The sequence below is a fragment of the Leguminivora glycinivorella genome, chromosome 1 (genome assembly GCF_023078275.1).
Source record: "Leguminivora glycinivorella isolate SPB_JAAS2020 chromosome 1, LegGlyc_1.1, whole genome shotgun sequence".
NCBI lineage: Eukaryota > Metazoa > Arthropoda > Insecta > Lepidoptera > Tortricidae > Leguminivora > Leguminivora glycinivorella.
Genome location: NC_062971.1, coordinates 15,720,866 through 15,735,586, shown reverse-complemented (window position 1 = coordinate 15,735,586; position 14,721 = coordinate 15,720,866). Strand labels below are relative to the sequence as shown.

Genomic DNA, 14,721 nt, shown 5'->3' with positions numbered 1-14,721 from the left:
AATTATACATTTATATTCTCGCCAAATTGTTACGTTTGATGGTGATTAATCAATATAAATAAGTATTTTTAAAATGACCTGTAAGTAGATTACTTTTTCAGTATACATAGATAACATACAGTTTTCAAATGTCTTTCTCATATGTTCTTAAATTATATCACCATAAGTTTTTATGCGTTGGTTCATTCCCCCATTTAAGCAATTACACTGGCAAGCGTCCAACGCGCTATAAACCTCTTTAGTTGTATGTATAAATCTGACATAGCGATGTAAAGAGTATTAAGATAGTTTTGAATAATATTTATGAATGTTTAAAACATAACACAAAACCCCCATGCACTGGGATTAATTAGTACTAATTAAGAGCATTATTTTTAATTAGGATGCGTCTGTTGGTGTCTGGCGGTCTGATTCGAAACATACTTATATGTCATAGCGATATGACACCGATCTGTCAGTGCCGAAAGTGGAGTTTTTGATTGCAAATACAAATACCTACAAAACACACCCATATATCTCATTTGTATGCCCTTTTCAGCGCTCTAAATAGTTTATATCCACCAATTTGAGTAAAAAATAGTAAACACGGGTATTTTGATTAAAAAAGTAAGTAAATAAACTCTGTACTGTACCACCAGAAAAAGGGTAAATTTGAAGAAATTTAGAACGTATTTGCAATGACATACGTCACTTTTGACACATACAGTACGTTGTCGTATAACTGTGACATAAAAGTCCATTCATATCTACAGACATTGAGCGTGTCAGACACGTTACGGGACAGACACCGTAATACACGAACTGCAGTCACTCTGTTCGTAGTCATTCAGTCAGTCCTCTACAAGGCTAGAATTGGGTACGCGTTGCGCTACGAAAAGGCTAGCAGTGAACACATCAACCTTAACATCCTTTTTTTGTTCCAGTGAGCAATGGCGCGCTGAGCGCGTGCGCACAAGGCGGGATGGACAAGGACGGCAAGAAGAAACATACGCGGCCCACATTCAGCGGGCAACAGATCTTCGCTCTTGAGAAGACTTTCGAGCAGACCAAGTACTTGGCAGGGCCCGAGCGGGCCAAGCTTGCGTATGCGCTGGGCATGACGGAATCGCAAGTCAAGGTGAGCATTCTATGAAATATATCTATGTACCATCGAAGTTTGCTTGTACACATAGAGGAGGAAAGAAGAGTCGCGGATAGGCAAGAAGATGTCATTCTCGTTCTGCTTAGGTTAGGGTATGCAAAAACCGGTTAACTTAAAAAACCGGTTAATAACCGAGACTTTTCCTTCAAAACCGGTTAACCGGTTATTAACCGGTTTTGAGGATTTTTAGTAAATGGCCGTACTACGCAATAATTACAATTACCTTTAAGAATTCTGATGTTGATGATATCGTAGCAGGTATTACTTGCACGATGAAGATCATTTTTATCCAGTTAATTCCAGTTTTTGGAAATTTAGTAAATGCGGATATTGCTAAAATAGGCTTGTGTGGTTTGAATGTGATTCGTCAGTTTTGCGTTTTCTAGGCATGTCTACAGCTCCCAGAGCCCCTAGTAATACAAGCAATTGATGTAAGAAAACCAAGATCTCAATTTTGCCTTTCTTTTAAAAAATATAGTTTGAAATATACGGTAGACTCCGGTTACAACGACGCTCAAGGGACCGCTGATATTACGTCGTGTCGTACTAACCGGATGTCGTACAAAACGAATTTCATTTCTTTTTATTAAAAGTAATATCTACATCTCTATTACTAAAACATTTCAATCAATAGGTTTATTTACAGGGTATTATTATCATAGTATTAATACCTTATTTTATTGTGACTTGTTTAGTTAAAAAGTCCTTTTTAGTATGCGTGCTTGCTCATCATTTGTAAGTAAAGCTAGTTTATACGCAATCGAAAAATGCAAATTGGGTTCTATTTAGCTTATAAGATTAGACCCGAGGCGAACAAATTGTTAAAATTTTAAAAGCAATACTTCAAAATCTTGCTACTTGTTGTAGGCAAGACAGGGGGCCGTGCTCGGGTGGAAGTAGCTTTGTTTCCTCAATTTACTAGTAAAACTAAAAACGTTGTCGCTCGTCGTTGCAACCGGACTTGACGGACGGATTCTGTGTAAAATGTGTCGTAAAAAGCGGCTGGTCGTTAAAATCGGAGTCGTAATAAACGGATGTACTTTCATACTATCACATACGAAAACCAAATAAATACCTGTGCTTATGTCGTTTCGTTGTAAGAGGTTGGACGTTAGGTCTATGCGGAGTCGTAATATACTAACCGGACTCTACTGTATTGTATAAAATGTATAATTGAGTAGACACGGGACTAATTTTTAAAATAAAATCATTACAGATAATAATGTTGTCAATGAAAAGTAATGAATAAATCTTTATTATGTATTACAAAACATTAAATAAATACGTATTTTTGAACCTTTTAATGCCTAATTTTCCAAATTTTGAGAAATAAATACGGTTTCGGTTATTAACCGGTTAGAGACTATAAAAACCGGTTTTTAACAGAGGCCAAAAAGTCTCGGTTAACCGGTTAACCGGTTAACCGGTTTGCACACCCTAGCTTAGGTTGGCGGTTGATTCAACAAACTATACCAAACTTAGCAACTTATTTTCATTTTATATTAGATACTTCTCTTTAGAATTTGCATATTCTGCATCTAGTATAACACGACTATAGTAAATGGGGTAGTAATGAAGATTTTCTTCATAAAGTCCGCTATAGACTGCCAATGCTTCTAATTAAGTCCAAACACACTGACAATCCGGCGTGCACATGTACATGCACAATTAACCGGCCGGTAATCCGATTACCGAGATTGAAAAGTCAATCACTTAGCGGCGCAGTCAAACGGGATTAACCGTGGCGCAGTTGCTCTATCGGGGTGTATCTGTGTGTATTGGAGCTATGGGAGTACATATGTCAATGTGTCTCTATACGGGGTATGGTAAAAAAGTATTAATATTTGTGATCATATTGACAATGTAGCATGACAATCGAAGTTATGGTTACGTGTCGCTATTTTTTTTACTTATTATAAAATTATGAAGGCGATGTTTGACTTACTATTACTAGTTGATACTTTTGCCAGGATAACGCAAGGAGGATGATGATGACTTTTGATGCATCGTTGATACAATGAATGATGTAAGTAATGTACATATTCTATAAAATATCAATAATGTGACAATATACAGAGGTTTTTGTAAATGTAATCAGTAAAATATTTCAATTAAATCAAGCCGACTTACAATAACTTGGAAAATTAATAATAGTTTACACTTTCATTAATTGAAGACGATACTAATTTTATTCTAAGTTTTGGTACATTTCGTTCAATTTAACTTCAAATAAAACTTTCCAAGACGTCACAAAACTTGTCATCATAATATATTAAAGTTAAATAATCCGAAAGCACTTTATTCAGAAACTAAACGAGCATCTATAAATTAGGCGAATAACGCGCAACGATAAAGGCTCGCTTTTATTCCAAACTAATTAGGGTGTGACCCTCAAGTGACGCTAAATGGAGCGTTTACAGCGATAGGGACGACACTGGCGCGCTTGCACCCTGCAGTCGTGCAGCCTGTGAGGGCTCAAAACCGACATGTTTACCCTGCGTCCCGCTGGCTAGGAAGGTCACAATTAAAATAAAAAGCAGTATTTGAACCGGTTGATTTTATTGTTATAAACACATGAGTTTAATTTCTGCAAATAACCGTTTAGAACTTGACTAAAAAGTTTCTTGAAGGATCACTGACGCTAGACCAGGACGGAGCCGAGACGCGTCATCTGACACTTCGTTCCCTAAAACGGGTGAACGATGTGTAACACTGTTTTCACCAAGAAAATTATTGTTTTTGATAAATATTATTTAATTCAGTCGTGGCAAACTGAAATAACAAAAAAACAAAAAAAAAAAAACAAAATTGTTTATTTGGCAATATAAATTTAGTCAGTGGTACATTATACTGACCTCCACACTAGGCGTAGCCTGTATCGTGGAGGAGAATGTAAGATTAACAGAAATATTTGCGGCATTTAGTAACAACATTAATCTAGGAAACTATTAAAAAAAAAAATTACATTTAGTTACTTGGGATTTTAAATAAAGAGAATAGGCTTAAGTTATGGCTTACGATCCAAGTACATAGGTAGGTAAGTAACATGCAAAAGGAATCCTAAATAGTATTTATACAATGACATAACAACATGCACAAGCGCGCGCGTGTGTGCGTGTGTGTGTGTGTGTGTGTGTGTGTGTGTGTGTGTGTGTGTGTGTGTGTGTGTGTGTGTGTGTGTGTGTGTGTGTGTGTGTGTGTGTGTGTGTGTGTGTGTGTGTGTGTGTGTGTGTGTGTGTGTGTGTGTGTGTGTGTGTGTGTGTTTGTGTGTGTGTGTAGGTATGTAGATGTATTTCAGTGTCTGAAAGTTGGGTCTGATTACGACGTAATCTTCGTTAGATTTTCCGTATCTACATAAGAGAGATTTATCATGCTTTTCGATAGCAACTTTTTTGTCTTGTAGATGGAGAGATTTTTAAACTCATACAAACTAACTAAGCGGTTGTAAATACGGGGAAACAAAAATGTTGAAAAATGGTATGCAAATTTGGTATTAACACCTGTGGTGGGAATTCTAAATAAACGATGTTTGAGTAGATTGTCGTAGTTGGGTGAGTTAAGAACTGTTTTATGCACGTGCAGTGCTACCCTCATCAAATACAGTTTTCGAACACTAAGTACCTGTGCTTCGTAGTACAATGCCTGTGTTGGGTACATAATTTGTTTCTTCAGCGCAACTTTCAACACCGCCCTTTGTGCTCTTTCCAATTTCAGTAGAGTGGCAGAGGATTGACCTCCCCATGCTAAAATGCAGTAATTAATTATAGACTGCCCTAGTGATAAATATATAGTTTTTAATAAAGAAAATTCAGCTGACTCTCGTAACATTTTCATTATGTGAATCAGCTTTCGAACTCTGGCCGAGACTGCTGCCACATGCTCCTTGAAGTTTAGTTTTTCGTCTATGACGATGCCAAGGTACTTAGTTAAGGTCATTCTGGTCATGTGATCACAGGCACAGTCTGTGTCTAGGGAATTTATACAATTGACCCTGTGAATTTTAAGCTCCCGATTTGCTCCAGGTGAAGAAGCCGAAGTCTTATGAAAACATAAGAAATTAGTTTTTGATGTGTTCAGTGTTAACAAGTTCTGCTTCAACCACCCTGCCACTAACGTCATACCTCGCTCGACTTGAACATAGACGTCCTTCCATGAACTCCCGTGAAAAATTAAAGCCGTGTCGTCGGCGTAACATAATATCTCCGCATTTTGTAAAGGTATGAGTGAGATGTCGTTCATGTACACCAGAAATAGCGTAGGACCCAGGATACTTCCTTGGGGCACACCACAAGACACTGGTCTCAGGTCACTCACATGCTCACCTATCTTTACACATTGATTTCTTTCAGTCAGATAGCTTTCGAACCATTTCAGAGTATTTCCTCGGAACCCGTGCGCTTCTAGCTTTCTTAATAATACCGGAACAGACACTGTGTCGAATGCCTTTGCTAGGTCCAGGAAGACTCCGACACAAGCCCGGCCTTCGTCCATATGGGTTGAGACTATTTTTGTTAAAAGCGTGACAGCGTCTTCGGTCGATATCCCCCTCCTAAAGCCAAACTGACGATCTGTTAAAATAGATTTGGATTCCAGATAATTGACCACTCTTTTATTAACAACCCGTTCAAGAAGTTTAGAGAAAGAACTGAGAAGTGATATCGGCCGGTAGTTGCGATACCTTGTATAAATTAGTCTCTTAATTTTATCGTTTGGAAACTGTCTAGAGATACGATGAAGTTTGTCCCTATGCTTTGAACACCGTATAAGACCCGGAGTCATCCAAGGTTGGATGCAAAATCTAGAGCGCCTTACGTGGGTCATTTTCATATTCTTAGAGACCGCGTTTGAAATGACATTTGAGAAAGTAGATACGGCATCATCGACAGTACCAACTTGGCTAACAGGGCTCCAGTCAACACATTGTAGCTCTCTACATAAGCCGCCATAGTCAATTTTTAACCTCGATCGTTTTGGAGTCGTGCTTCTAGAACTTTCTGTATTGATGCCGATCATGATAAGGTCATGGTCAGTAAGATCAGTAGTGCATATAATCGATTCGCCATTATACCGACTTGTGAGGAAAATGTGGTCAATGCAGGTTTTGTCATGCGTTGGTTTGTTGATAGTTGGCAATAGACCATGCGATGCAAGCAGCTCTAAATAACGTGATGTCTGTTCGCTGTCTATAACTGATTCTAAAATGTTTATATTTAAATCACCTGATACAATAAGACACGAGTTTCGGCTAATATTATTGAGAAGTTGGTCCAGAGATAGAGTAAAGTTGTCAATATTAGAAATGGACGGGGATCGGTAAAGACCCAGGACTGAGGCAACGGTTGGAATATGTATCAATAAACAATTCGCGTCAGCTATCTCGGGTTCAGAAACGTTGGGAGACCATCTATTATTTACATAGGCGATCACCCCACCTGCTTTATTTATATATTTTTCTGTTCTATACGACGTAAAACCTTCAATTTGTTTGATGGTAGAGCTATCATTAATCCAACATTCACTGAAGAGAATGATATCGAAGTTTACATTAAAACGTGCAAGAATCAGTAGAAAATTATCGAAGTTCCTTTGCATGCTCCTGATATTAACTTGTAAAAGTTTAAGATTATATTTGTTTAGTATAGGACAACACTCTTCAGGCGTAGAGATTGTGTGGCATTCAAAATTGAGAGAATTGTCGATTTCACGCATAAGCTCTAAATCGGCCATTTAGAGTGCTGAAATAAAATAAAATGATAGAACCTGATGATAGAATAACGCCACACGGAGTTATAAATGTCCCATACTTGCGGTGAGTAGTGATTCCTAGTTGAGTATGTTTTAAAATAAGGTGCATCTGTTAAGTGGTTTTTTTGTATGTGACTGTGTGAGTGTGTGTTTAAGTGATGCTTGAGCGTGCTTCGACAAATCGACATGAATACATTTAAATCTAGATGTCTTAATGATAAAGTAACGTGAAGTTGAAACATTATTAAAAGAGAGAGCGCGAGAAATCGTGTTATTATAAACCATAGAGACAGAGTCCTTTTATATGGGTTGTGTGTCGTGTTTTCGTTCCAGCTTTTGCAGGTCTTCGTGAGATCGGATTTGTAGAGCTGGGCTTCCTTCCCTACCCTCGTGCTTTCTGACATAAATGTTTCCTCTGCGTGTCCAGCAGTACTTGAAACCGTTCTCTCTGACCCACACTCGCGTGTCACGAAATAAACGCCTGCCGTCGCTGGTGAGACGCTCATTTATAAATACTTTCGACTCCTGGCCTGTGTGTACGATATCTTTACTGCTAAGTGTAGATCGCCGAGTTCTTGCATGTTTCAGAAATTCTTCGCGTTTCGCCCTCCTTACAAAAGAAACAACCATCGGTCTTGACCTTGACAGGCTGCTGTCTCCTTCAGTGTTGCGACGCGGGCCCACGCGGGACACAAAATTCACGTCGGTCTCTTCTAGATTCATCCCTAATTTCGTCGCTGTCGTTAATACTATGTGATAAGGGTTTTCATTGGGAGTTTCTGGTAGGCCTATTATTTCCAGCTCAGAGCACAAAGATTGTTGCGCCTGTTGATTCAATTGGGACTGTAGCTCTGCGACCTGGGTTTTGAGGATCGCGTTTTCATTTTCCTTCTCCTCCAGCTTCAAAATACGTGCATCGTAGTCACAGATATTTTTTGACAGTGCCTCTAGGCGATTTGTGAACTCGAGTCGAAGTTTAGTCATGTCTTCTCGTAGCAGCCTAATTTCTGAGATCAGCGTTTGCATGTCGTCCCGCGGGCTTTGTGGCTTATCCTGGACCGAGCTACACTGTAGGTTATTTTTTCGGAAGGTTATATTCCCAGCTGATCGGACTGGAGTGTGCGTGTTGTCACCTCCTACCCTGGAGCTTGCCTGACAGTCCGGGCATATCCAAGTCTTTATTTGCTCAATGTTGAGCTTTAGCGCATTTCCGCAGGTCAAATGGCACACCTTCTCGCAGTTTTCGAAAGTACAGGCAATAAATTGCCCCCCCTCTATCGGTAAAATGCAGCCCGAGCAATTCATGTTGCACCTCGTACCAAGCACGCCTAAGCGATACCTAAGCGATAAGTAGCACCAGTGCCGTTGAGTCTCGTGGTAGCGGGGCGGAGTGGTGACTCACGCGCACGGCCGACGCGGCACACTGATAACGCCGGTTTAGTTTTAAGTGAACAACGTTTTCGGTCTTACTAATATTATGATTGTACTTCGGGCACGCACTTCTCACTGAAACTGAAGCTATCACTAGAAAGCTCACGAATTACGCTTTCTTAAGATACAAATTTCTTTGAAAACAAAACTGTATTGCGACTAGAAATGAATATTGAACACGGAGCAAAAAAAATACGGTGTTGTCGCTAAGCCGCGGCGCGGCATCCTCCAAATAGATATATCCATCAAATAGATACCATACTGAAAAAAAAGCGATCAAGTCCGCCGCTATCGCTGCGTGGCAAGTTAAAATACTAGCACTCAACTGGCACTATACATGTACTGTTACCATGAACGTAACAGTGAACGCCCAATGTGAAGGCATTTACCCCACTAGTTGACGTGCTAAACTATAGGTTAGGGTCCTAAACGCTGCGGTCACGCGCATTTAGAGCGACAGAGGGCGCTGCTGTGTAGCGATGGGGATAGTTTGATAAATGAACTTACGATGAAATAATCAACAAGTTAAGTGAATGGAATGGTATTATCGTTGTATTAATTGTTAGTTTAAAAGGATCGACCACAATATTTCATATAAATTGAAAAGTATTCATAAAGTAAGAAAATGTAGGTTATTAGTTTACTACATGCTTGGGCCTTTCCTGTGCATTTGAATCTCATTTTAGCTAGTTTCTGACTACCCTAAAATTAATGTATAGTTCGAATCCAGTCTGATTTACATACCCTCCCTTATATTTACGCGTATTGCAAGTAAACTACAAATAACACTCCATAAGTTAAATACTCTCAAGCTTCTCAAAAGCAACTGAACCTGTCAGGCTCAATAAAAATTATAAGTCTAATGAACGCATCATACCAATATACCTTAGCACATTACTAAAGGCCAAAACAGAATAAAGTGTAAGTACAGCCAGCCATCAAACATAATTAAAATCGTCATCCATAGCCAAACGTCACAAACTGGCAGTCAAGTCTCCCTCACGAGGGTACAAATCGCATTATACTAAGTGATACTTACCATTTAGAGGGTGCGTGTTAGTAGTGCCAAGTGGAGCGTGACATTATGCTTTTTAAAATCAAAAATATGAGTGAGACGTTAGCCACATGCCGATAAGGTAGGCAAATGTCTAAAATATATAGCCTCACTCATCACCTGTCTTTTTCGCTTTTAGCACCCTTGCGTACTAACTTCAATGCAATGAGGATAACTTTTCTCTGTGGCTGATTGTACAATGTACATACGTACATTAGAAAATTTACACATTTCGTAAAGTTTTAGTGCACTGACGAATATGATCAAAAAACTACTGTGAAAAACCCACATATTATTACTGTTTTTTTTTCGAAATAGTTTGCTGTCCATAATCTCAAGGAAAGATCTTATGTTAGACGGCCGTCAATGCTCATATACACGTAACAAATTACGTATGAGGTATAGCATCAAAAATGCAATATAGGTAGTATCTACCTATATCGCCAATAAAGTACTAGCAGTATACTAAATTGCACTTTTATCTTGCAGCTTCCGCTTCGAAATGCATTCAATTTGGCTCAATGACATATCATAATTTTCGCAAAAGAGCATTTTTTGACATTAAGAGTATTATTCACTTTAACTCACTTAACCATTTAGTGTCAATATTCTCGGGCCGTCGCTTCGCCGGGTAGTTGACTGGAAGTAACGCGATGAATGGATGCCGTTACAATTGCGCTGAATGCACTGCGCTGTCAATAAAATGATCAATCAAGTACATTACTGTACGTCTATGTAAGATATTTATATTTGGCACTTTATTGACTTAGCAGAACATAAACAAGTTTTATTGCAGAAGTGCTGTCTAGGAATTTTCGATGTAAAATTGCTATATAATATAAATAAACTATTTTTTTTAAATACATTCCATAACAAGGTTTTGTTATGTTTTAATATAGGAAGAAAATACAATAAACCGTAGTTAGCCGCGTGTACCTGTATACCTACTTACCTAAATACGCTTAAAATTTTATTGGCTGGCGTGACAATAATCCATTTTTCGTTTTTTTTTTCTGCAGCCATTACACAAAGCCGATTAAACCTATTCCGTATAATATCCCACTTAATAATCCTCCATATTAACTTAATAAAATAAACAATTGCTTAGAATTAATTGCATCAGTGCAACACATGTGTAAACACAGAACCCCCTGCATCTCCCTTGGGATTAATTTATCGAATGTCAAATGAGCTATGACACCCGGACATTCACTGACCGAGTTATTTCATACATCCCTCACACAGTAATATACTCTCTGTCAATGTGCTAAGAACTAACATACAGCACGTAAAACTTTGTATAAATGTATAGGGGAATTGAAAAATACAAACAAACATTTACACTTGTAGCCGCTCTTAAAGCAATATAGCAAAGTTGAATGTTGACTGGCTGGACGACAGGTGGTAACGGTAAACCGTGCCCCCATGGTATGGTTTTTAGCGCAATTTGTGAATGGAGATGATCTGCGATACGTTCAACGTTTAGCGACACAAAGGATTATTGTATAGCGACTAATGGCCGTAATAGAGCCTGAAATGTCAATTGGGTGTCAGACTGCCAATATGTCAGTAGGTATAAGAAACGTAGCAGAAGCCCGAAAGCTAACATAATGTCTAATAACGAATCACTATATATCTAACACCATATATCGCCATTACCAATAATATCTAACCTTTTAGACTTAGGGCCGGTTGCATGAAACCGTCTGTCACTGTTAAAGCGTTCGTTAAATTTTATTGTATGGGAAGTTCCATAGTCGTCTGCTGCGTGACGATGATGTGTCTGTCAAATGTGGTTGATGCAACTGGCCCTTAATTACTTTCAGTTGTCCGCGACACCCCCTACGTCCTAGATCTCTATTTCATATTAGTTTTGCTCGTAAAAATTACTCAAAGCACACTTTTTTCAGACGAGTCCCTAGTTATTATAATAAGTATCTATTTGACATTGATCCTTTTAACACTTCTTTGTGTAGTTTGAAAATTTTACTCAAGCGAAAAGTGTTTTAGATTTAGATTTAACACTAGTATTACAAATAAAAAACCTAAGTGTACATTTTTGTTCGGTTTAATATGAGTAACTAATGTTTATCTCTAATTAAATTAATTATAATTGTATCCGATCGTAGTAATGAAAATGTATTTAGTCTAATGACTGTAAAATTTCTTAAGTATTACCTACTGTTCATGATTTCTTTTGCTTACCTATTAGCTTACATACCTAATTTTGTTAGTATGTTAACAATCTTTATATTCAGTAATGAACCTCCAGGTCTTTTTTTATCCAAATTACTTAGTAAGTACCTACATTGTAGTACACCAACTCATTTGTTTATGTGACTGTTTGTGTTCTTAAAAAAAAAAAAATCATCTCTTGACTTGAGCCTAATACATGTATCACAACGTCAATAACGTACATTATCTAAATGACGAGTATAATTATCTTTAATTGTAAATTTCCCATAACATGATTTTTGCCTATGCTACGAATTATATAATTATTTAAAGCGCAGAGTGTAGGTTACAGTGGCGAGGCGTCGATACAACTCGATTCCCTACGGGTTCCCTAAAATTCTCAAGTATCAGTAAGAAGTTCATACAAAACAGAGCCCGAAAACCCCTCCGGCTTATCAACGAAAATTTTCACACCACGCCACTGGTAGGTTATATTAATGACTGACTACTTCAGACTCTTAATGACGATGACACTGCGCTAGTGGACGAAATGCATTAAACTGTGCGCGAATTTGCATAACGCGTGTAAATGATGCACTTTATAATTTTGACAGAGATTGATAGTTAGAGACGATGCTATACCAATTATTTAGTCGCTAAGCATTTCCAGTTCCTTAATTTCTTTGCTTGCTTCGGTTTTTTTTTACATATTTTTGATCGGTTGATAGATTTTTTAAATGGGTACCGGTGAGTAAGTCTAAGTATCGAGCACTGATCGTCATGTTGCACACAGAGGCAGAACTCGAACAAATTTTATTGAAATTTAACTATTCGTGGGAAAAACCTGACTATTGTTGTTGTCGTTGCACATTTCAATTAGTTTAATGTCTGAATATTCTGCAGTAACACCGTAACGCAATAAAATCAAAAAGAAAACCGCATTTAAAACGCCCCTAAAAAGCGCTATAATAACGCCACAGATAAAAATTAATAATATCGCATCAATGAGAAACATGACGGACACAAAACGAATTCAATTTTTTAGTGCACCATAAAGATGATAACTGAAATGATTTGCATTTTGTGTAGGAGACGGAATTATGAGGCGCAATAAGAAGGTTAAGGGCTGTTGTATATCAGGGCGAATCGTTAAGTTTAGGACCGCGAGTCAGGTAGGTGAGCCAATATTAACGCGTGAATCATTACTTATATATTTATGGTGATATTGGTCCTATATCCTCTAACTCTAATTGAGTCAAATATGATACATCAACATTTCACCATTTGTAGATAGCCGAGTAGTTTGTTTTAGTGCCGCATAAGTGAAGAAATCGTCAGTCCGTCACTCATTTTACCAAATCCTATGATTAAAAGTTTTTTTCGTGGTGATGTGCTCTTCACACACATTAGGCTTAATAAACTATTTTAGCACAAAATAACAGCGGCATTAAAAATAAGAAAACATCTCGCCCTAAATCTCAACGACACTTGCAAATTATATTTAAATGGCGCTTTAAATTATCACAAAAAATCCGTAACGCGATTAAGCATTCATAAAATATCAAAACACATTAAAATTAAATTACTGCGTCATCCATCACGATAATTTAATATGGTGCTTCCCCTGGAGCGAGAGGGTAGCGGGCCCAACTATGAGTGCGAGCGTGCGAGAGAGGGTAGTGGGTACTACAAGTGCGAGCGAGGGCTGGAGGTATCGGAGTCATCTACATGAGTTTAAACTGTCGTTTGTCTTATCTGTGTGACGTCATTAGGCGTAAGGGGTCTATTCTGTATAACGTGCGACTATTTCGATAATTTTGTGCTATAGGCGCTTGTCTAGATAACGATAGAGTCGGATTAAGCTAACTTGGTAGGTATGTATTTGCAATAATACATGAGTTTGAGTGCACCAAAATGAATATTTGTAAACTTTGTACTATTAAAGATACTTAATTTGTAAAAACTTAGATGGGATTTTTGTCAGATTTATTTTTGAATTTTCTATGGGCATATTGAAGAAGGGAATAAAGATAATTTAAGGGTTTACAATATTGATATACAGGACGATACGTAACGTAATAAAAGGGATTTTTTACTTTATTATTACTTTGTTACTTTATAAAAAGTTGCACTATCGGCCAGGATGTGACCTATTTCGAATCTTTGGGTGAATACACAAAGAAAAGTCATTGAAAGTAAAAATTTCATGTACATATTTCCTATTGGCTGATAAAAATAGCTTTATATTTAAGTACAAGTTGTGTATGTACTAACTCGTATACACAAAAAATAATTATCATCATAGTCATGACAGGCTGAGATCCGTGTTCGAAATTTAATCATAGTTTCCCGTAGTCATGTCCACTGCTCACAGGTGGAAACATATGTGCCGTGATATGTACGAATAGATAAACGATAGCAAAATAAATTATGTAATGAACTAAAATAGTGATTCCCCAAAATAAAAATTGTATTCCACAGGTTCTGCAATACTTTGCCGGCTCCACTTCTTCGTCGTTTAAATCCACCTCTGTATCTGGAAGCATCACGAAGAACAGATCCAGGAAAATGTTTTGTGAAAAATGACATGTCAAGCACTACCCAAAGAAATTATACAGATTTCACTACATTTAACGAAAACATATCAATAAAACCGTAAAAGATATACAAAAACTGTCTATGTGCATGTAATTTGTTTTTTTCAGTAAAGTTAATGTGACTTTGTAACAGTCAAAAGGTGACCTACCTACTCTAGCCTATACTCTACCATAAGCACCCCATATATTTAACAATCCAAGATCCATTAAGCTCAATAACTACCCCTGAATTTAATCCCAATTTATTTTGTTTGTTTTGTTCTGCATTTAAAACGATTGGCCATAGAAAAATAATAAAATGTGATCGTTTAGTAAAAGTAGGACGTCTAAATTGTACGAAGTAACCACAAATCCTTTTCTCAAGTGTAGTAAGTTTCAACACACTGGATATTCCCCTAACATTTAGAAATTCTACCTCCTAGGTAATAATAGTCTCTGCTATTCTGATATTCCCTATAGATGAGTACCGATACATAATTTATTTTATAGAGCAATTACAACCAACATGTTCATTCAATTCTCAAAGTCAAATATACACCTTGTGAAGTAGAAAGAAATAAAATACAATAATTAAAGTG

At 37.5% G+C, this 14,721-nt stretch overlaps 1 protein-coding gene across 2 annotated transcripts in view; it reads left to right on the top strand.

Annotated features, from left to right (window-relative positions):
* Positions 1 to 14,721, top strand: part of LOC125227785 (homeobox protein Nkx-6.2-like) — a 78,007-nt gene that overhangs the window by 24,779 nt on the left and 38,507 nt on the right. For both annotated transcript variants that reach the window (XM_048132136.1, XM_048132128.1), the window contains one exon: positions 924 to 1,117. In XM_048132136.1, the coding sequence (XP_047988093.1) occupies positions 924 to 1,117 (194 nt within the window). The remainder of the gene's footprint in view (positions 1 to 923; positions 1,118 to 14,721) is intronic.